Here is a 16107-nt window from a genome sequence, read left to right on the forward strand (position 1 = left end):
TAGCACATCGATGGTACCATGTAGGAGAGATTCATTGGTGACAGCAGAGGTGAAAGCTTCCCAGTCTGCCTAGTTTAAAGCCCATCTTGGCAGATGTCCAGGGGATGGCACTTTGGGAGTGACACGAAGATGGGAAAGCGGCACTACCTCCCAAGTCATCATGGGCTCTCCAGTGGACAGATGGAAGAAGTCCTGGGCTGCAGAGGGATAAATCAACGGCCAAGTAAGAGCCATGAGCCACACTGAAATGTGTGGGGGCCCCAGTATTTAAGAGGCAGAGGTCGAGTTGAGATACAGAATTTTCGACATCTCTACCTTGGCCAGTAAGCACAGTGCCACCTCACAAGGGGTTATGGGCATTAAAATCTTCCAAAAGTAGGAAAGGTTTAGGGAGTTGATGAATCTGTGCAGCCAATGCACCATCTGAAGGAAGATATACGTTGCAGACAGTTATTTCCTGCATCGTCCTTATCATGACAGCCACAGCTTAGAGGGGTTTGAAGGGGGCACAGGTTCCCTTCATACTGAGTTCAGAACATAGACAAAAACTCCACCTGACACTATTATAGTTGCTACGGTTCTTGTAATAGCCCCTATAGCCATGAAGGGCAGGGGTCCACATTGCTGGGAACCAGGTTTCCTGGAGGGCAATGCAGAAAGCAGGTGTAAAGCTTAACAGTTGCCCTGCTCAGCCAGGTGGTGGAAAAAACTGCAGCAATTCCACCGGAGGATGACGTTATCGTAAGGCTGGGAAGGCATGAAGCATGCAAGGAGGCAGGTTACACCTCAGGGTCACCAGCTGCCACCAACTGAGTATTTGTATCCATTCCTATTGTGGGTGAGACATCAGTGAGATCCAGGTCCTCAGGGGATGCTGAGGTCTCCACCTCATCTGCAAGTGCAAAATTGGTAGGGAGTGGTGGTGTTGGGGCCACCAGAAGGCCCTTTTTCTTAGCAGACTTCTTTGTTTGCTTGCCCTCTAGCTTCTCTTTAGGAGCTTGCTCGGAGGACTTCACTGAAGTAGCTTCGGGCACAGAGGAAGACCTTGAAGCTCTTCGTCCAGCAGCTTTTGGCTCCTTTAGCCACTGGCGAGTGTCTTCTGTGGCATTAGTGGAGACCTTGGTAGAGAGGGTCCCAATGGAGCCCTTCTGCCCAAGAGGAGCTGGAGGATGCTGTTGCTGCTCTGGCTGGGGGGAGGTACTTTGGGAGCAATGGAAGGCAATTTTTCCCCCTACCACCAAAGGGGCAGATGTATTCTGGAGGCCCGCAGGGCCCACTGTTTGTTGTACAGTGTGGTATGACTGGTACTTGTGATGGCGATGGTGCTGTAGCTGCAGTATATGCGGACGTCACCCTAACGGGTTGTAATCGTTCAAATTTACATTTAGCCTCTTGGTAAGTCAACCGCTCCAGAGTCTTTTAGTCCATAATTTTCCACTCCTTTTGGAGTATTGTACTGTCTGGCGAGCAGGGGGGAGTGCTGCTCCCCACAGTTGATAAAAGTGGGAGGAGGCACACAGGGAGTATCTGAATGCAGTGGACATTCGCAGTCTTTACATGTAGCGTTGGAAGTGCAGCAGGAAGAAATGTGCCCGAATTTCCAGCACTTAGAAGCCCCACATAGGGAAGGGACGTATGGTTTAACGTCACAGCGGTAAACCATCACCTTGACCTTTTAAGGCAATGAATCACCCACAAAGGCCAAGATGACGGAACTGGTAGCAACTCTGTTGTCTTTGGGTCCCCCTGTAAACACACCCGATGAAATGAATATAGATCGGCATGGAGCTCGTCATCAGACTGCAAGAGGAGGTTGCGATGGAAACTAACCCCCTGGACCATGTTGAGGTTTTTATGAGGAGTGGCGGAAACAGGAATATCACCCAGCTGGTCACAAGCGATTAACACCCGGGACTGGTCTGGGGATGCTGTCTGAATCAAGACTGCACCACTTCTCATCTTGGACAGCACTGTCACTTCCCCAAACGTATCCTCAAGACATTCAACAAAAAACTGAGGCTTCATAGGTAGAAAGGAGTCCACATCCATTCTGCAACAGACTAAATACCGAAGCGAATATGGCTCTTCTTTCTGTAGCCCTACATTCCTCCCATGGTGTAGCACGGGAGGGAAACGATTTAGGGTCTTATCTGTCAGCATTGTACTCGATCTTGCCCTTCTTGGAGACTGATGGCAGCGTACTGTCACCAGCAAGAGATGACTTAGTCCGCTTCATTGCAGGTCATCCGCCCTGATGCCACCCGGCCACAGCAAAGGACACCTGACATGATGACCGTTGCCAGGAGTCCTGATGCCCCAGGAAGACAGGCACCTACTCTTTGGCATATGTGGCGAGTTTACACCTCGGATATCAGCAGTGCAATCCCTGTGTTGTCAAGGGGCTACCACCAAATGGGTACAAGACGGCCCCACCACAATGGACTGGCTACTGCACTGGATACTGGGCACAGAGAAATCCAATACTATCATGGGTGCAAAAGAGGACAGGAGACAACAGGAGAAGATGACATACCCCAGAAAGTGTCTTCACCCAACTAGTTGAATTGCAGGTGGAGAAGCAAAGCCATGACAAGAGTTTCAGGGGATTGAATCTAACGGTACGATGGATAACTCGTGCACTATGTAAGGTGTCCTTCCCCATATGGCCCACACTTCTGTAGAATTTGGAAAGTGGCAGGTCAAACCATAAAATGAGACCTGAACTTATAGGCCCGAAAAGTGTGAGACTCCTTTTAGTTGCCTCTTACGACAGGCAGGGATACCTTGGGACTATTCTAACCCCCAGACCTGCAGGGGGGTACTGCATGCATTGTTTCGGTTTTAACCCTCTGAGTACCCCATCCAACAGTCTCTGAAAAGTGGCCAGTGCATCTTTTATTTGAACGGTATTTACGTGTAACAGTAATGGCCCAAGGACCATAAAGGCTGTCTTCTTCCGGTCCTCCAGCATTACCTACACTTCGTGATAACCCCTCTTCAAATCCAACGTCGAAAAATATGTACACCAATCCAAGTTGTTCAGAGTCACTGTTAAGTTCGGAATGTGATACATGTCGCTAAAAGTTTTTGCAGTAAAGAATCAATAATCACAACAAAATCATTTTTTAGTGTCATCTGGTGATTTCTTTTTTATTATTACAGGACAAGGACCATGGGTACACCCCATGAACCATTACTATGTTCAGTAATCCCCATCAGCCAGATGATCAATGAACTCTTCCATCAACAGGTGTAGACATCCCAGGGCCCTGTACTGTTTCCTACACATCAGAACATTGTTGCCTGTTGTGGTATTCTATGCTGCATGACTGGTGTTGCTGTTACTGGATCACTCAGATTAAATAAACAATATCATGAGAAGGAAAGTTTTTACTCACCGTACAGCGGAGATGCCGAGTCGCCAATAGACACAACAAAAAGGTTTTCACACTTAAAGCTTTCAGCCAATGGCCTTTGTCAACCCCCCCCCCCCCCCCCCCCACACACACACACACACACACACACTCTGCAGCCACAGGCAACTGAAACTCAACTGCGAGCAACAGCACCAGTGCACGATGGGAGCAGCGACTGGGTGGGGGAAGGAGGAGGCTGGGATGGGGTGGGGAGGGGAGGAGAGGGGAGGGATAGTACGGTGGGGGTGGCGGACAGTGAAGTGCTGCAGGTTGGGCAGCGGGCAGGGGAGAGGATGGGGAGGGGAAGTAGCGTTAAAGAGAAATAGAGAGAAATAAATATAAGAAAAGACTGGGTGTGGTGGTGGAATGACAGCTGTGTAGTGCTGGAGTGGGAGCAGGGAAGGAACTGGATGGGTGAGGACAGTGACTAACGAAGGTTGAGGCCTGGAGGGTTATGGGAATGGCTCAACAACAAACTCTACTTCCCTTGGTATGTTTGTGCCAACACTGACGAAACTAGCTTCGCTGTATCTTGCTGCATGCTATCATATGAACTTATCATTAGCATACGTGTTCTCAGTTCATTTGGTACCAACTGAATGATTGGTGAATCTTTCGGCATTGTTTTTCTTGCAGTCGTTGCCCCCAGTGGAAACAACATCCCATCGAGTTCAATTGTATATTGCAAACGGTCAATTTTTGCATGATGTTTATCAAGAAAGTCAATTCCAAGGATCGCACAGTACCCTTCACCAACATGTAGCAACACTTCTATAGGCTTCCCAAAACTTTACTTTATTTTGCCACCAATTGACTGCAATAATTTTTAATATATTATTATGTGATCCAGATTTTAGCCTTCTGCCATTTTCCAATAAAAAAACTTATTTATGTGTCAAAACACATAGAAGACAAAGGAGGAATACAAGTCCTTTTGACATACAAATTTTTATACTTGAAAATGCCCTAAGGCTGAAATCTGGATAGTATAACAATAACATAAAAAATGTTACAGTCATATAGGGCACCATCATTCACAAAAATTAACCAAGACTCCGGCTCCAGCCAGAATAAAAAAAATATATGAAAACTTTTAGTTCCAGTGCTAAAGCTGAGCCATAATGTCCCCTAGGAACATCACGTCATTAACAACTACCTCACATAACCTACATTATAGAGACATCTGTCTCTTTTCTACCTAAGAGGTTCAAACATACAGCCGACACTTTAGCACCCGTGTCCACTGTTTACTATGCAAGCAAGCGGCATTCCACCTCAGCACACATTTGTGCAGTACTTTGTTTTACTTGGCATACCATCTGACAGTTGAGACACCTTCTTTTGCTTTTAATGAACACTTACCTCAGTGCTGTTTATCTCACCTTTTGCTTTGGCAGTTATGTGTCTTTTGTCCTACTTCTCCATACCCATATCATTCTAGCTGGTGGCAATGTTCTTGGTGTGGTCCCATACGCTCACATCTTTAATGCTTTACCTCAGAAGAGGAAACACTATGGTCATTCTGTCCCCATGCAGCAATATCTATTTCCTGCAGGCATGTGGGGATCCTTACAGCAGTGGACAAACTACTTGGATTTTCTATCCTCACTGTTTTTTTACATGTCAATGTAAATACCCCTCAAACACATCTAAGGCCCTATTTTCCACTTTTTACAAGATGACTGTCAGCCTCTGAATTCCATGTGAGCTCATAGATCTGTGTGTTAACTTTCCTAATCCTGTCAGAGAAGGACTCCACTGACTTGTTCGCCTGCTTAGCTCAGTGGAAACATGCTTGCCTCCGATGCAAGCAGGCCTGGGTTCGATTCCCGGCCAGGTTGGAGATTTTCTCCACTCATGGGCTGGGTGTTGTGTTGTTATCATTTCATCCCCATCACCAGCACGCAAGTAGCTCAATGTGGCGTCAAATGAAATAAGACTTGCACTTGGCAGCCGAACCTCCCCAAATGGGACCTCCTGGCCAACGATGCCATACGCTCATTTCCATTTTTTTCCACTGACTTATCACGACAACCCACTGAGTTTCTCCCTAAAGAACCTCATGCTCTCACATTTGCAATAATGCAGACAAGTCAATTGGCCAACTCGTAAAATGTTTCTACCTTACTAAGAGGCTCTTGGTACATAATATTTCTTTGCATCACCCACTAACTGTAATTTAGCCATATTTTTGTTAATAATGTATCATTCAACTCCTGTTCTGCTGCAATTCCCAGTAATGAAACTATCTGCTCTTTCAAAGATTCAACTATCTCGTGAAAAATCACTGCACATGTTTTTGGCATTCATGTGACCTCCATCTGCTGTTACACAAGAAAAAAAAATGAGGAAACTTTACCAACAATGCACAGGCAAGAAACAATGTTAATTCTTGAAACACATCATGGCCCAACATGATTCTGTGCACTGCTGTGTCTTATGGCCAAAACATCTACATGTGCTATATACAGCCTACATACACAGCAATTTGTGTCCAGTCAAATTACAATACGGGCAACACACTGGTCAAAAGCAAACTTCCTTAAAACTGCCATGGAACCAAGACAGGTCCGCAGGTTCCTATGGTTTAACAAATGACACTTTTGAATTCACGTGACAATCACAATGCACCACCGGGCCCATAAACAAACAAAACATAAAAAGACCAATAAAAATGGGCACTCAACAAACCACACAGTGGCAAATTGCAAAACTTACAGATCAGTTCAACAATGAGCCAGACAGACAACGTTGGCTGCTGATGCCATAAATGTGCTGCTGTGGTACCCGACAGACATCTCTACGCTGGTGACCAATTACTGTCACCAAATATAAAGGGCTAGAGTTGTCACCTCTATGTTGCCAGTATGGAATAGAATGGAGAGTGATGATGATCTGTCAAACCCCTCAAGGGACTAATGATATATTGTTACCAGAAAAGATATTATTATTCACAGATACACAATGATCTTGCTTCACAGTTTCCAGTAGCTGGCTGAGCCGAAGTGAGTCAGCCTCACCAATATGTGCTGATACCAGCACATCTTGTAGCATTGGCTGCCGCGGCAAGGGAGGTGCATACTCGATGCTCCCACAACATTAGTCAGCTAGCTGCAGGTCAATCGGTGTTGCCTGTGCTGCCTCTGGTGGCCAGCAGGTTAGCATGGTGCTCTTTTTCACACGGCAGACTGCATCCCATAAAGGCAACCATCAGCTCTGCAGGACGTGACCTTCATCACAAAGCGGTACGTCATGGTCCCTCAGTGAGGTAATGGCCAGTGGTGCCAATGTCAGCTCACAGAGACAGGTTGGAAGGCAGAAGCTACTGCACTTCTCCAGATTAATGATACTTCAGCAGCTCACCCGGTACCATCTGCTAAGCCCCCAGGGGATCTGGTTGTAGGAGAGACATAAATCCTCGTCAATGAAGGCAGAAGCAAGGTGGTAGTAACCGACGGCAGCAAACAGCTTCAGCCCAAGCTGGCAGTTGTACCATCAATCATTATCATCTAAGCAAGCTGCAGACAGAGTGTCATAGGTCCCACCCTGGGACTGGTTAGCTGCAAATGAGAACTAAGCTGGTATTTGTAAGTGTCAGTCTACACTAATGACGACGACATCACATGGCAAGAATGACCAAATGTGTTCTAGTTTTCTGAACCCGTCAGCACTCTTACACTGCAACTCCGCTCTTTAGGTTTTCAGTTCACTTATTTCTGCACTGACTGTGTGCTGAAAGCTTAGTCACTGTTACATCATTGTGCTTGGTCAACAGAATGACGTTATACTCCCTTCTCCACAAGGTTGTTCTGCTGCTTTGGCACCTTGGTCCTCCAGCTTGGGCAGTGTGTGGCAATTGGCTTTGTGGGGTGCTCACACTGCATGCAGTATTGACTGTTTTTCTGGGTTGTCATTCCAATTTCGATATTGTGTACTTGCTTGCCCCGACTTCCACACTGGCTCTGGCCGAGGAAACAAAAAAATTTTCACAACTACCCAGGATGTCATTCTGGGGTTAAAAGCTTTTTTCAAAATGCTACCCATTCTATTCAACTGCTCTTTCAAATTCTTTGTTGTCCTGACAACTGCCGTCTCACAAGCAAACCTCAAGGTTTTTATTTCTGCTCTCCAAATTTTAATGCATTTCCCAAACCTCTCTCTACTTTCCTTCACAAATTGCTCAGCATGTAAGGGGACTGTATAACATCAGAGAGATTGCAATCCTCTCTCACTCCTTTCTGAAATGCTGCTTACCTTTCATGTCCTTCAACTCATTATTGCAGCCTGATTTCTATACAAGCTGTAGATAACCTATTGCTCCCTTTATTTTATCCCGGATATCTTCATAACTTCAAAGAGTTTTCCCCAGTCAACATTTTCAAAAGCTCTCTCTAAATCTATAAATGCTATGAAAGTACGTAAACCTATTCTCTAACCAATCTTCGAAGATACATCATAGGGTCAGCGTTGCTTCATGTGTTCCTAAATTTGCCCAGCAGCCAAACTGATCATCCCCGAGGTCTGCCTCTTCCAGTTATTCCATTCATCTGTAAATAATTCGTGTCAGTATTTCACAAACGTGAATTATTAAACGATAGTTTTGTGATATTCACATCAATCAGCACTTGCCTTTCCTAAAATTGGAATTATCATATTTTTTCTTGTGAGTCTAAGGGTATTTTGTCAGTCTGACATCTTTCAATACCATACATTTTGTTACGGCTGCTTCTTAGAAGGATTACAACCATTTCGAGGGATGTCATCTACTCCAGGGGTCTTTTTTCAACTTCAAGCAGCGTCAGGGGAACACAAACACAAAAGGATTTAACTTTCAAAAGCTTTCAGAGCCAGTGGCTCCTTCTTCTAGCGGAAGAGTTGAACAGGAAGGAAAAGGGGTGAAGGAAAAGGACTGGAGACGTTTAGGAAAAAGGGTACTGTCTATAAAAATCACCCAGAACCCCAGGTCAGGGGAGATTTAGCAGACAAGGATGAGAAGGAAAGACTAATTCATCCTGTCCAATAAGTCTCCCATGATATGGGGGTCCAGGGTGACTTTTCAAAATTGTGCCCCTTTCCCCGAACCCTCTTCCTTCTCGTTCAACTCTTCCATCAGAAGAAGGAGCCACTGGCTCCAAAAGCTTGTGAAAGTTAAATCCTTTAGTCTCTGTGTGTTCCCCTGCCGCCGCTTGGTGAGTAGATTTTTTTGTGTTTTCATTTACGTTAAATTATGAATAATTTATTATTTTTGTTGTTAAATTATTCTCTAAGTATCTTATCTCCAAACTCGACTTCATCTACAAGAGTTGGAGTAAAAAATATGGAAACACCAAAAACACATCATATTCCTGTGCCTAATAGGGTGTAGGAAACCTGTTGGCTTCTAACTCCATGGTTTCCAAGAGAATCTTAAAGCAATCTTCCTGCAAAATAGTGGCAAGTCGAGGTAACGATGACGGAGGTGGATAGGGATCAAGTACCCTTCTCACCAAAGTAGATCACAAAGGCTCAATAATATCACGATATGACAGTTGATCCTCATATTCACAAAAGCAGCCCTGGACAATGTGAGCTATGTGAACATGAGTCTTGTCTTGGAACACAGTATCACCACTAGTGAACAAACACTGCAGCGTGTACTGGATGTGATTATCCAAAATGCCAACTAACCCATGGCAGTACTGCGAACTTACATAGTAACCATAGGTCTCATGGAATACCACGATATTGCTGCCCAAATCATCACCAAACCCCCGCAATATTTCAATCTTTGGAAGTAAATTCAACCAGAAGTTGGAAACAGTCAAACAAGACTCATCAGACCAAAAGACTTTCTTCCATCGCTCCGCAGTCCAGCTTTTATGACTTTGGCACCGTGTTTTCCTGTTATTGGCATTTGCATCAGTGATGAGTGGTTTTGGAATTCAAGCTCACCCTGCAGTTCCATTCTTCTGGTGGTCCCTTTGTGTTTTGGTGCTGACAGAATTCCCAAGTGGGACATTCAGTTCTACAGTGACTTTTGCAGGTGTCGTCCTCTTATTTTTTGCCCGTCCTCTTCAATGACCACCCATCACGATCGCTCAACACATTCACATTGTTTCTTATGGATGATGTTTTTCCGTTTTCCCTGTATGTGACATGAATTTTTGACACCGTGCCTCTTAAAACACCAAACACTATTTACTTACAAAAGCTCCCACCAAGCGGGCACCAGCAATTTGCCCATGTTCAAATTCACTTAGCTCTGACCTAATGCACTCAATCACAGAGAATACTGTTCTCACTATGACAGACACTTGCAAAGCAGTGAGGAAATTGCACAAGTGGAACTCTCAGTCAAATACAGGGTGGCACACAAAATGTGTTAGCAATTGTTTCTATCACAATTTACAACGCACATTAGATATCCTGCCGGGATCTCTACAGCAGTACCAGCAGAGCTTGGAAAAACAAATGAGTTACGAAATGACATGTAATTCATGTTACTGCCGCTCGGAGACCAGTAAGCAGCAATGGCTGACAATGGAAGACTGACGACACAGCAACGATCGGCAATTGTGTTACTTTTTCATGAAACGAAAAGCTTTGTTGTGACTCAGAGGCGTTTCCGACAACAGTTTAACATACAATGGGTCCCTTGCATGAAGACCATCCACAGGTTGTACGATAAATTTGTACAGGAAGGAACAGTATTGGAACTGACGCGACCTCGGCCTAAGCCCGTTTGTTTGCCGGAGAATATTGAAGCGGTACGAGTTGCTGTACAGAGAAGTCCCGGGAAATCGTGTATAAAGGCATCAATGCAACCGGGAATATCCAAACGCTCCGTTCAACGCATTCTTAAAAGTGACCTCCATATGAACCCATACAAGATGACCTGTGCACAGAAGCTCACTGAAGAACACAAGCAGCAGAGACTACTGTTTGCTCAGTGGGCAAGGGAAGAAACTCTCAGCAACGTTTGGTTTTCAGATGAGGCGCATTTTCATTTAGATGGTGTGGTTAACAAACAAAATGTACACTTTTGGGCCACTGAAAACACACAAGTGCTTCATAAACGACAACATTATACTCCGAGGATTACAGCGTGGGCAGCAATTTCCAGTCACGGACTTATTGGACCCTTTTTCTTTGAAGAAACTGAACAGCGAGCATTATTTGAGCATGCTTCACAATAGCTTCATTACACAGCTTCTTGCTACTGCCTTGCCCTTCAACATGCAGTGGTTCATGCAAGATGGAGCAAGGCCACATACTGCAAACACTGTGTTGGAGTTTTTACACGAGCATTTCAACGTGCGGATCATTTCACTCAGGTTTCCAGGTCGCTTCAATGATGGACAAAATTGCCCCCCCAATAGTCCAGACCTCAATCCATGTGACTTTTTTCTTTGGGGGTACCTAAAGGAAAAAATTTTCCCCGAAATGTCCACGTGATTTAATGGAGCTCAGAAGACTTATTCTTAAAGCTTGCAGTGAAATTACAGAAGACATGTGCCGTAGGGTAATCACTAACTTCAGTGTTCGTTTGATGGGAGTTAGGAAACAAAATGGTGGACATATTGAGCATGTGCTGAGTTAGAACAAATCTCCATGGACGGCTCTTCATTGTAGTATATGTTCCTTTCAGATTGTATTGACAAAGTTAATATTCAAAAACAAAATGGTAACACATTTCGTGCGCCACCCTGAGCAACCACACAAACTGCAAGCTTAGCCAGCATCTGCAGTTATGTTCACGCGTGGTATACAATCACTGTAAAGAAACTTCTAAAGAAAAAGAGATTACTGCATAATAGATGTAAAGCTAAGTGTAGGGCTATAGATAGTGACATACTGAATGAAACGTGTTTGGCTGCGAAGAGAGCAATGCATGAAGTCTTCAATGACTACCGCAGCAGAATATTATCAAGGGATTTTTCACAGAACCCAAAGAAATTCTGGTCATATGTAAAGGCTGGTAGTGTCACCAAAGTTAGTGTCCAGTCCCTACCAAATGAGACAGGAATGGAAATTGAGGGTAGCAAAGCAAAAGCTGAAATGCTTAACCCAATTTCCAAACGTTCCTTTACGAAGGAAAACCCAGGAGAATTGCCCCAATTTAATCCTAGTACCACTGACAAGATGAATGAAACAAGTATTAGTGTCAGTAGTGCTGGGAAACAGCTGAAACTGAACAAAGCCCCAGGGCGCGATGGAGCCCCTGTCAGATTCTATACTGAATTTGCAGCCGAGTTAACCCTTTTTCTAACTAATCTATCACAGAGCCCACTAACAAAAACTGTGCCCAGTTCTTGGAAAAAAGCACAGGTCACACCTGTCTACAAGAAGGGTAGTAGAAGTGATCCACAAACTACCGTTCTGTATTCTCAACATCGATTTGTTATGGAATCTTAGAACATATTCTAAGGTCATACATAATGAGTATCTTGAACAGAATGACCTCCTCTGTGCCAGTCAGCATGCCTTTCAAAAAATATTGATCACATAAAACCTAACTTGCACTTTTCTCACACTACATACTGAAAGCTTTGGATCAATGCAACCAGATAAATGGAGTATTTCCTCATTTCTGAAAAGCATTTGACTCAGTACTGCGCCTACATTTATTGTCAAAAGTATGATCATATGGGGCAGCAAGTGAAATTTGTGACTGAATTGAGGACTTTTTGATAGGGAGGACACAGCATGTACCTTGGATAGAGTGTCACTGCCAGATGCAGAAGTAACTTCGGGTGTGCCCCAAGGAAGTGTGCTGGGACCTTTGCTGTTTGTATTGTTTATTACTGACCTTGCACACAATATTAATAGTAAAATCAGGCTCTTTGCAGATGTCTATAATGACGTACTCTCTGAAAGGAGATGCATAAATATTCAGTCAGATCTTGATACATTTTCAAAGTGGTTGAGAGACTGGCAACTTGCTCTAAATGTTAAGAAATGTAAAATTCTGCACTTCACAAAATGGAAAAAAAACCTGTAGTATCCTATGACTAAATAATATCAACGAGTACTGTTGGAATCAGCCAACTCATACAAATACCTGGATGTAACAATTTGTAGGGCTATGAAATGAAATGATCACATAGGTTCAGTTGTGGGTAAAGCAGGTGGTAGACTTTCGGTTTATTGGTAGAATACTCGCCAAGTGCAATCTGTCTACAAAAGAGATGGCTTACAAATCACTCGTGTGACCATTTCTAGAATATTGCTCAAGTGTGTGGGACCCATACCAGACATGAATAACAGGGGATACTGAAGTTTGTTTAATCCATGGGAGAGTGTCACCGAGATACTGAAGGATCTGAACTGGCAGACTAAGCCTCTATGCTGACAAAGTCTATTAACAAAGTTCCGAGAATCGGCTTTAAATGATTACTCTAGGGTCATACTACAACCACCTACATATCATTCACGTAGGGATCATGAGGATAAGATTAGAATTACTGTGTGCACAGAGGCACACAATCATTCTGCCCACCCTCCATACCTGAATGGAACAGGAAAGAACCCTAATAACTGGTTCAATGGGATAAACCCTCTGTGATGCACCTCACAGTGCTTTGTAGAGTATAGATGTAGATTTCTCACGTAGTTTCCATATTTTTGTCCAACTTCTGTGCATCTTACCCCATTTTTGGAAACTGTCTTCAAATATATCTCCCTTGTATAGCCCTCTATATATACCTCTCACCTTTCCTTCTTTGCTTAATACTGGCTTGTAAGTTGAGCCACTGATATTCATGCTGTCATTTCTCCACTCTCGAAAGGTCTTTAATTTTCCTGTAGGCAGCATCTATCTTTCCCCCAGTCTTCCATGTTTCTACAACTTTGCAATTGTCCTCTAACCATGCCTGTTCAACCATTTTGCACTTCCTGTCACTCTCATTTACAAGACATCATTTGCACCTTTTTTATATTTTCTCTTTTTGTCAGTTAAATTCAGTGTCTCCCGATTTTTCCAAGGATTTCTACTAGTTCTCATCTTTTTTCCTTTTTTATCCTCTGCTAATTTCAGTACTTCGTCTGATACAGTTATCTATTAATTACCTACAGTATTTCTTCCTCCTTTTTTTGTCTGTCATTGTTTAATGGTCTCTCTCAAACTCCCAACCATCTCCTGTTCATTCCCAGGTGCCATACCCATTTCCTGCCTTTCTGCAATTTCTTCAGTTTTTCTCAGTCAAGGAAATGTTTTCCAGTCCGGTTTCAAATTCTGTGTAGTGTTTAGTAATATAAACCTTCCGAAATCTCCAGCTCACTTCCAACCCAGAGCCTTCTTCCACAATTCTTAAACCAAGTGTTTGCGTTAGTTAAAATACGGTCAGTGCAAAAGTGTGATTAACGGAAGCCGTTCATAGTGCCAGGCTAACTACCAACCTTCCAACTTAACCTATGACTTTGTCTACATTACTAATCACAAAGTCATAGACAACTAAGATTTAATACTCACATTCTTCGGCTTTGCCAACTCAAAACCAAACTGTCATCTTTGAACCTGACCTATACCACTATCACAACAACATTCCAAAAAATAATAGATACAAAAATATTGTCAATGTTCTGTTAAATCTCTTACTGTTTCAGCACACAAGTCCACATCAATAAATTACAGGACAAAGCAGCCATCCACTAATGGTAGGTTCTGTTGACCTCAATATATTACCAGGGGCCTGCCCTCATTACTTTCTCCCAGTCCTTATCATCCTACTATTGAACACCAGTCCCCAGTCACAAATGTTTGTCTCCCTTAACTACCTGAATGACTTTTTACTTTATCGTACAATGTTTCCTCTTTTCACCATCTGCTTTGATTTAGGTTTGCTTCATGTCTACCTTGGCTACAATAACATCTTTGCTATCTTGTTCATAGTAGCTTACCCACAATCTTATTCATTAGCAGGCTTCAACTGCATTAGCCCTAGTTGGTTTTGTATTTATAGCCCCTTACACATTGTCTGGGAGACCTATTTTTGCCACTGCATTTCACTGATTCCCACTACATCTAATTTTACCTACTTTATTAGTAACCCCGACTTGGAATTTTTAACAGGACAATATTTTACCCCACATATAAATGGAAATGATTTTATCCTAGACGATGCCATTAAGCCATACAAAAGACCTGCATGTTCTCAGGAAAGAACAACTACTTTAGTATTCACTTTTGACCATTTAATACACAACTGCAAACCAATACATACAACAAATATTAATAAAGGGTCTCGGGAAGCACAGTGATTAATATCAACAACTGAAACAATTCGGAGGCTCTACACAGACAAGCTGGTCTGCTCAAAGCCTGATGTTCGCAGTAGCCACAGCGAACCCCCACCCCCTAGACCTCAGGTGTTTATATTTAAATAACGTTTATTCTTTTTAGAGTATTTTAGTAAGAGAACAAATTTTTAACAGGCTCGAAAGTAGAGCTTTTTTATGGCTTCTTACAAGTCGCCATCAGTGATTCAGACGCTCTTGGTTTTATACACGAATATACTATTTTTGTATTTAACCGACACGTGCGATACTGTTGTGTTGAATGGCCAATGGGCGAATAAACAGTTCCCAAAATCAGGTCAATCTAGATAGGCCAAGATATGAACTAATCAAGACCCATGACAGCTTACCAATAATGGCCATGGGACTTTTATTGCGCTACCAAATAATATTCAGAACATGCGAACGGGTTCGCCTAACGAAAAAAATGTTGAGCGATTTAAAGGATCTACTGTTCACTGCGTATGAATTCTTTTCTGGCGACGGAACTTTATTACTTAACTTGAAACCATGACAACAGCAACAATGCTGATAAATTAATACTAACATTAAGTCCATCTGTCATCGTATTATTACTGTAGAGTAATCCAGGCACGCATCCAAGTCCTAAGTTGACAATAACATAGCAGTGGCTACAGATTGCAGTAATCAATAATAGTAATATTTTAAAAAATCTAGCATTCAAATATAAACGTGTAAAATATCAAAACTTACACTCACTGGAGTTATCCTGCAAAACATCCGGAGAAGATTTCACCTGCAAAACCATTCGTGTCTAAACAGCTGATCGTTTGAATAATAATAAGTCTTGAGGTTGTATTTTGAATTATGTTTTTCCTACCTCAAAACCATGAACGAACAAACCAACAGATTCTTCCAATCCAAATACTTTAATATATGTGGGCAGTTCTTGTTTCAAGACGTATCCACTATCCTTCACCACATCAATCGCCTTACCCACCAGCTCCATGCTAAAAGCTTCGTAAGTTCGTATGCTACTCAAACTTGGCGGGAGCCAGAAGCACACGAGTTCACGTTGGAACTCTGACATCCGAATGATATACTCTATGACCCATCGATTACGCTGTGTACTGAAATATAAATTCCAAACTGGCAATGTTATTTAACCATAAAATATGTGTTCATGTTACTAAAACGAATATGTTGTACTCATCAAGTCATTTCCCAAGTGAATGTTATACAAATGATGAAACAGGATCAATAGCTAGTTACTTACGCGTTCCATTGATTAATCTCACAGAAACCGTTATGATGTGGAACGTGTCAAGTGCAAAAGAAAGCTTAAAATTTTTATTACCTATCCCATTCCCTTAATTGGCACAAGATGAATTTATTACACATATAAATTTATTTATTCCTATTGAAGAATTCATGTGTGGTACAAAACAAGTTGTCA

General features: G+C 42.8%; 1 protein-coding gene across 2 annotated transcripts in view; it reads right to left on the reverse strand.

The window, feature by feature from the left end:
* The window catches only part of LOC124619558, a 128118-nt gene extending 112364 nt beyond the window's left edge, over positions 1-15754 (reverse strand). Inside the window, exons 1-2 of one of the 2 annotated variants that reach the window (XM_047146041.1) lie at positions 15532-15754; positions 15411-15447 (exon numbers count right to left, since the gene is read on the reverse strand). In XM_047146041.1, the coding sequence (XP_047001997.1) occupies positions 15411-15447; positions 15532-15741 (247 nt within the window). In that variant the 5' untranslated portion in view covers positions 15742-15754. Of the gene's footprint in view, positions 1-15404; positions 15448-15531 lie in introns of both variants that reach the window. The other variant, XM_047146040.1, reaches the window with a different exon arrangement.
* Positions 15755-16107: the final 353 nt, after the last annotated feature.

This window comes from Schistocerca americana, chromosome 6 (genome assembly GCF_021461395.2).
Source record: "Schistocerca americana isolate TAMUIC-IGC-003095 chromosome 6, iqSchAmer2.1, whole genome shotgun sequence".
In the NCBI taxonomy this organism is placed as follows: Eukaryota; Metazoa; Arthropoda; class Insecta; order Orthoptera; family Acrididae; genus Schistocerca; species Schistocerca americana.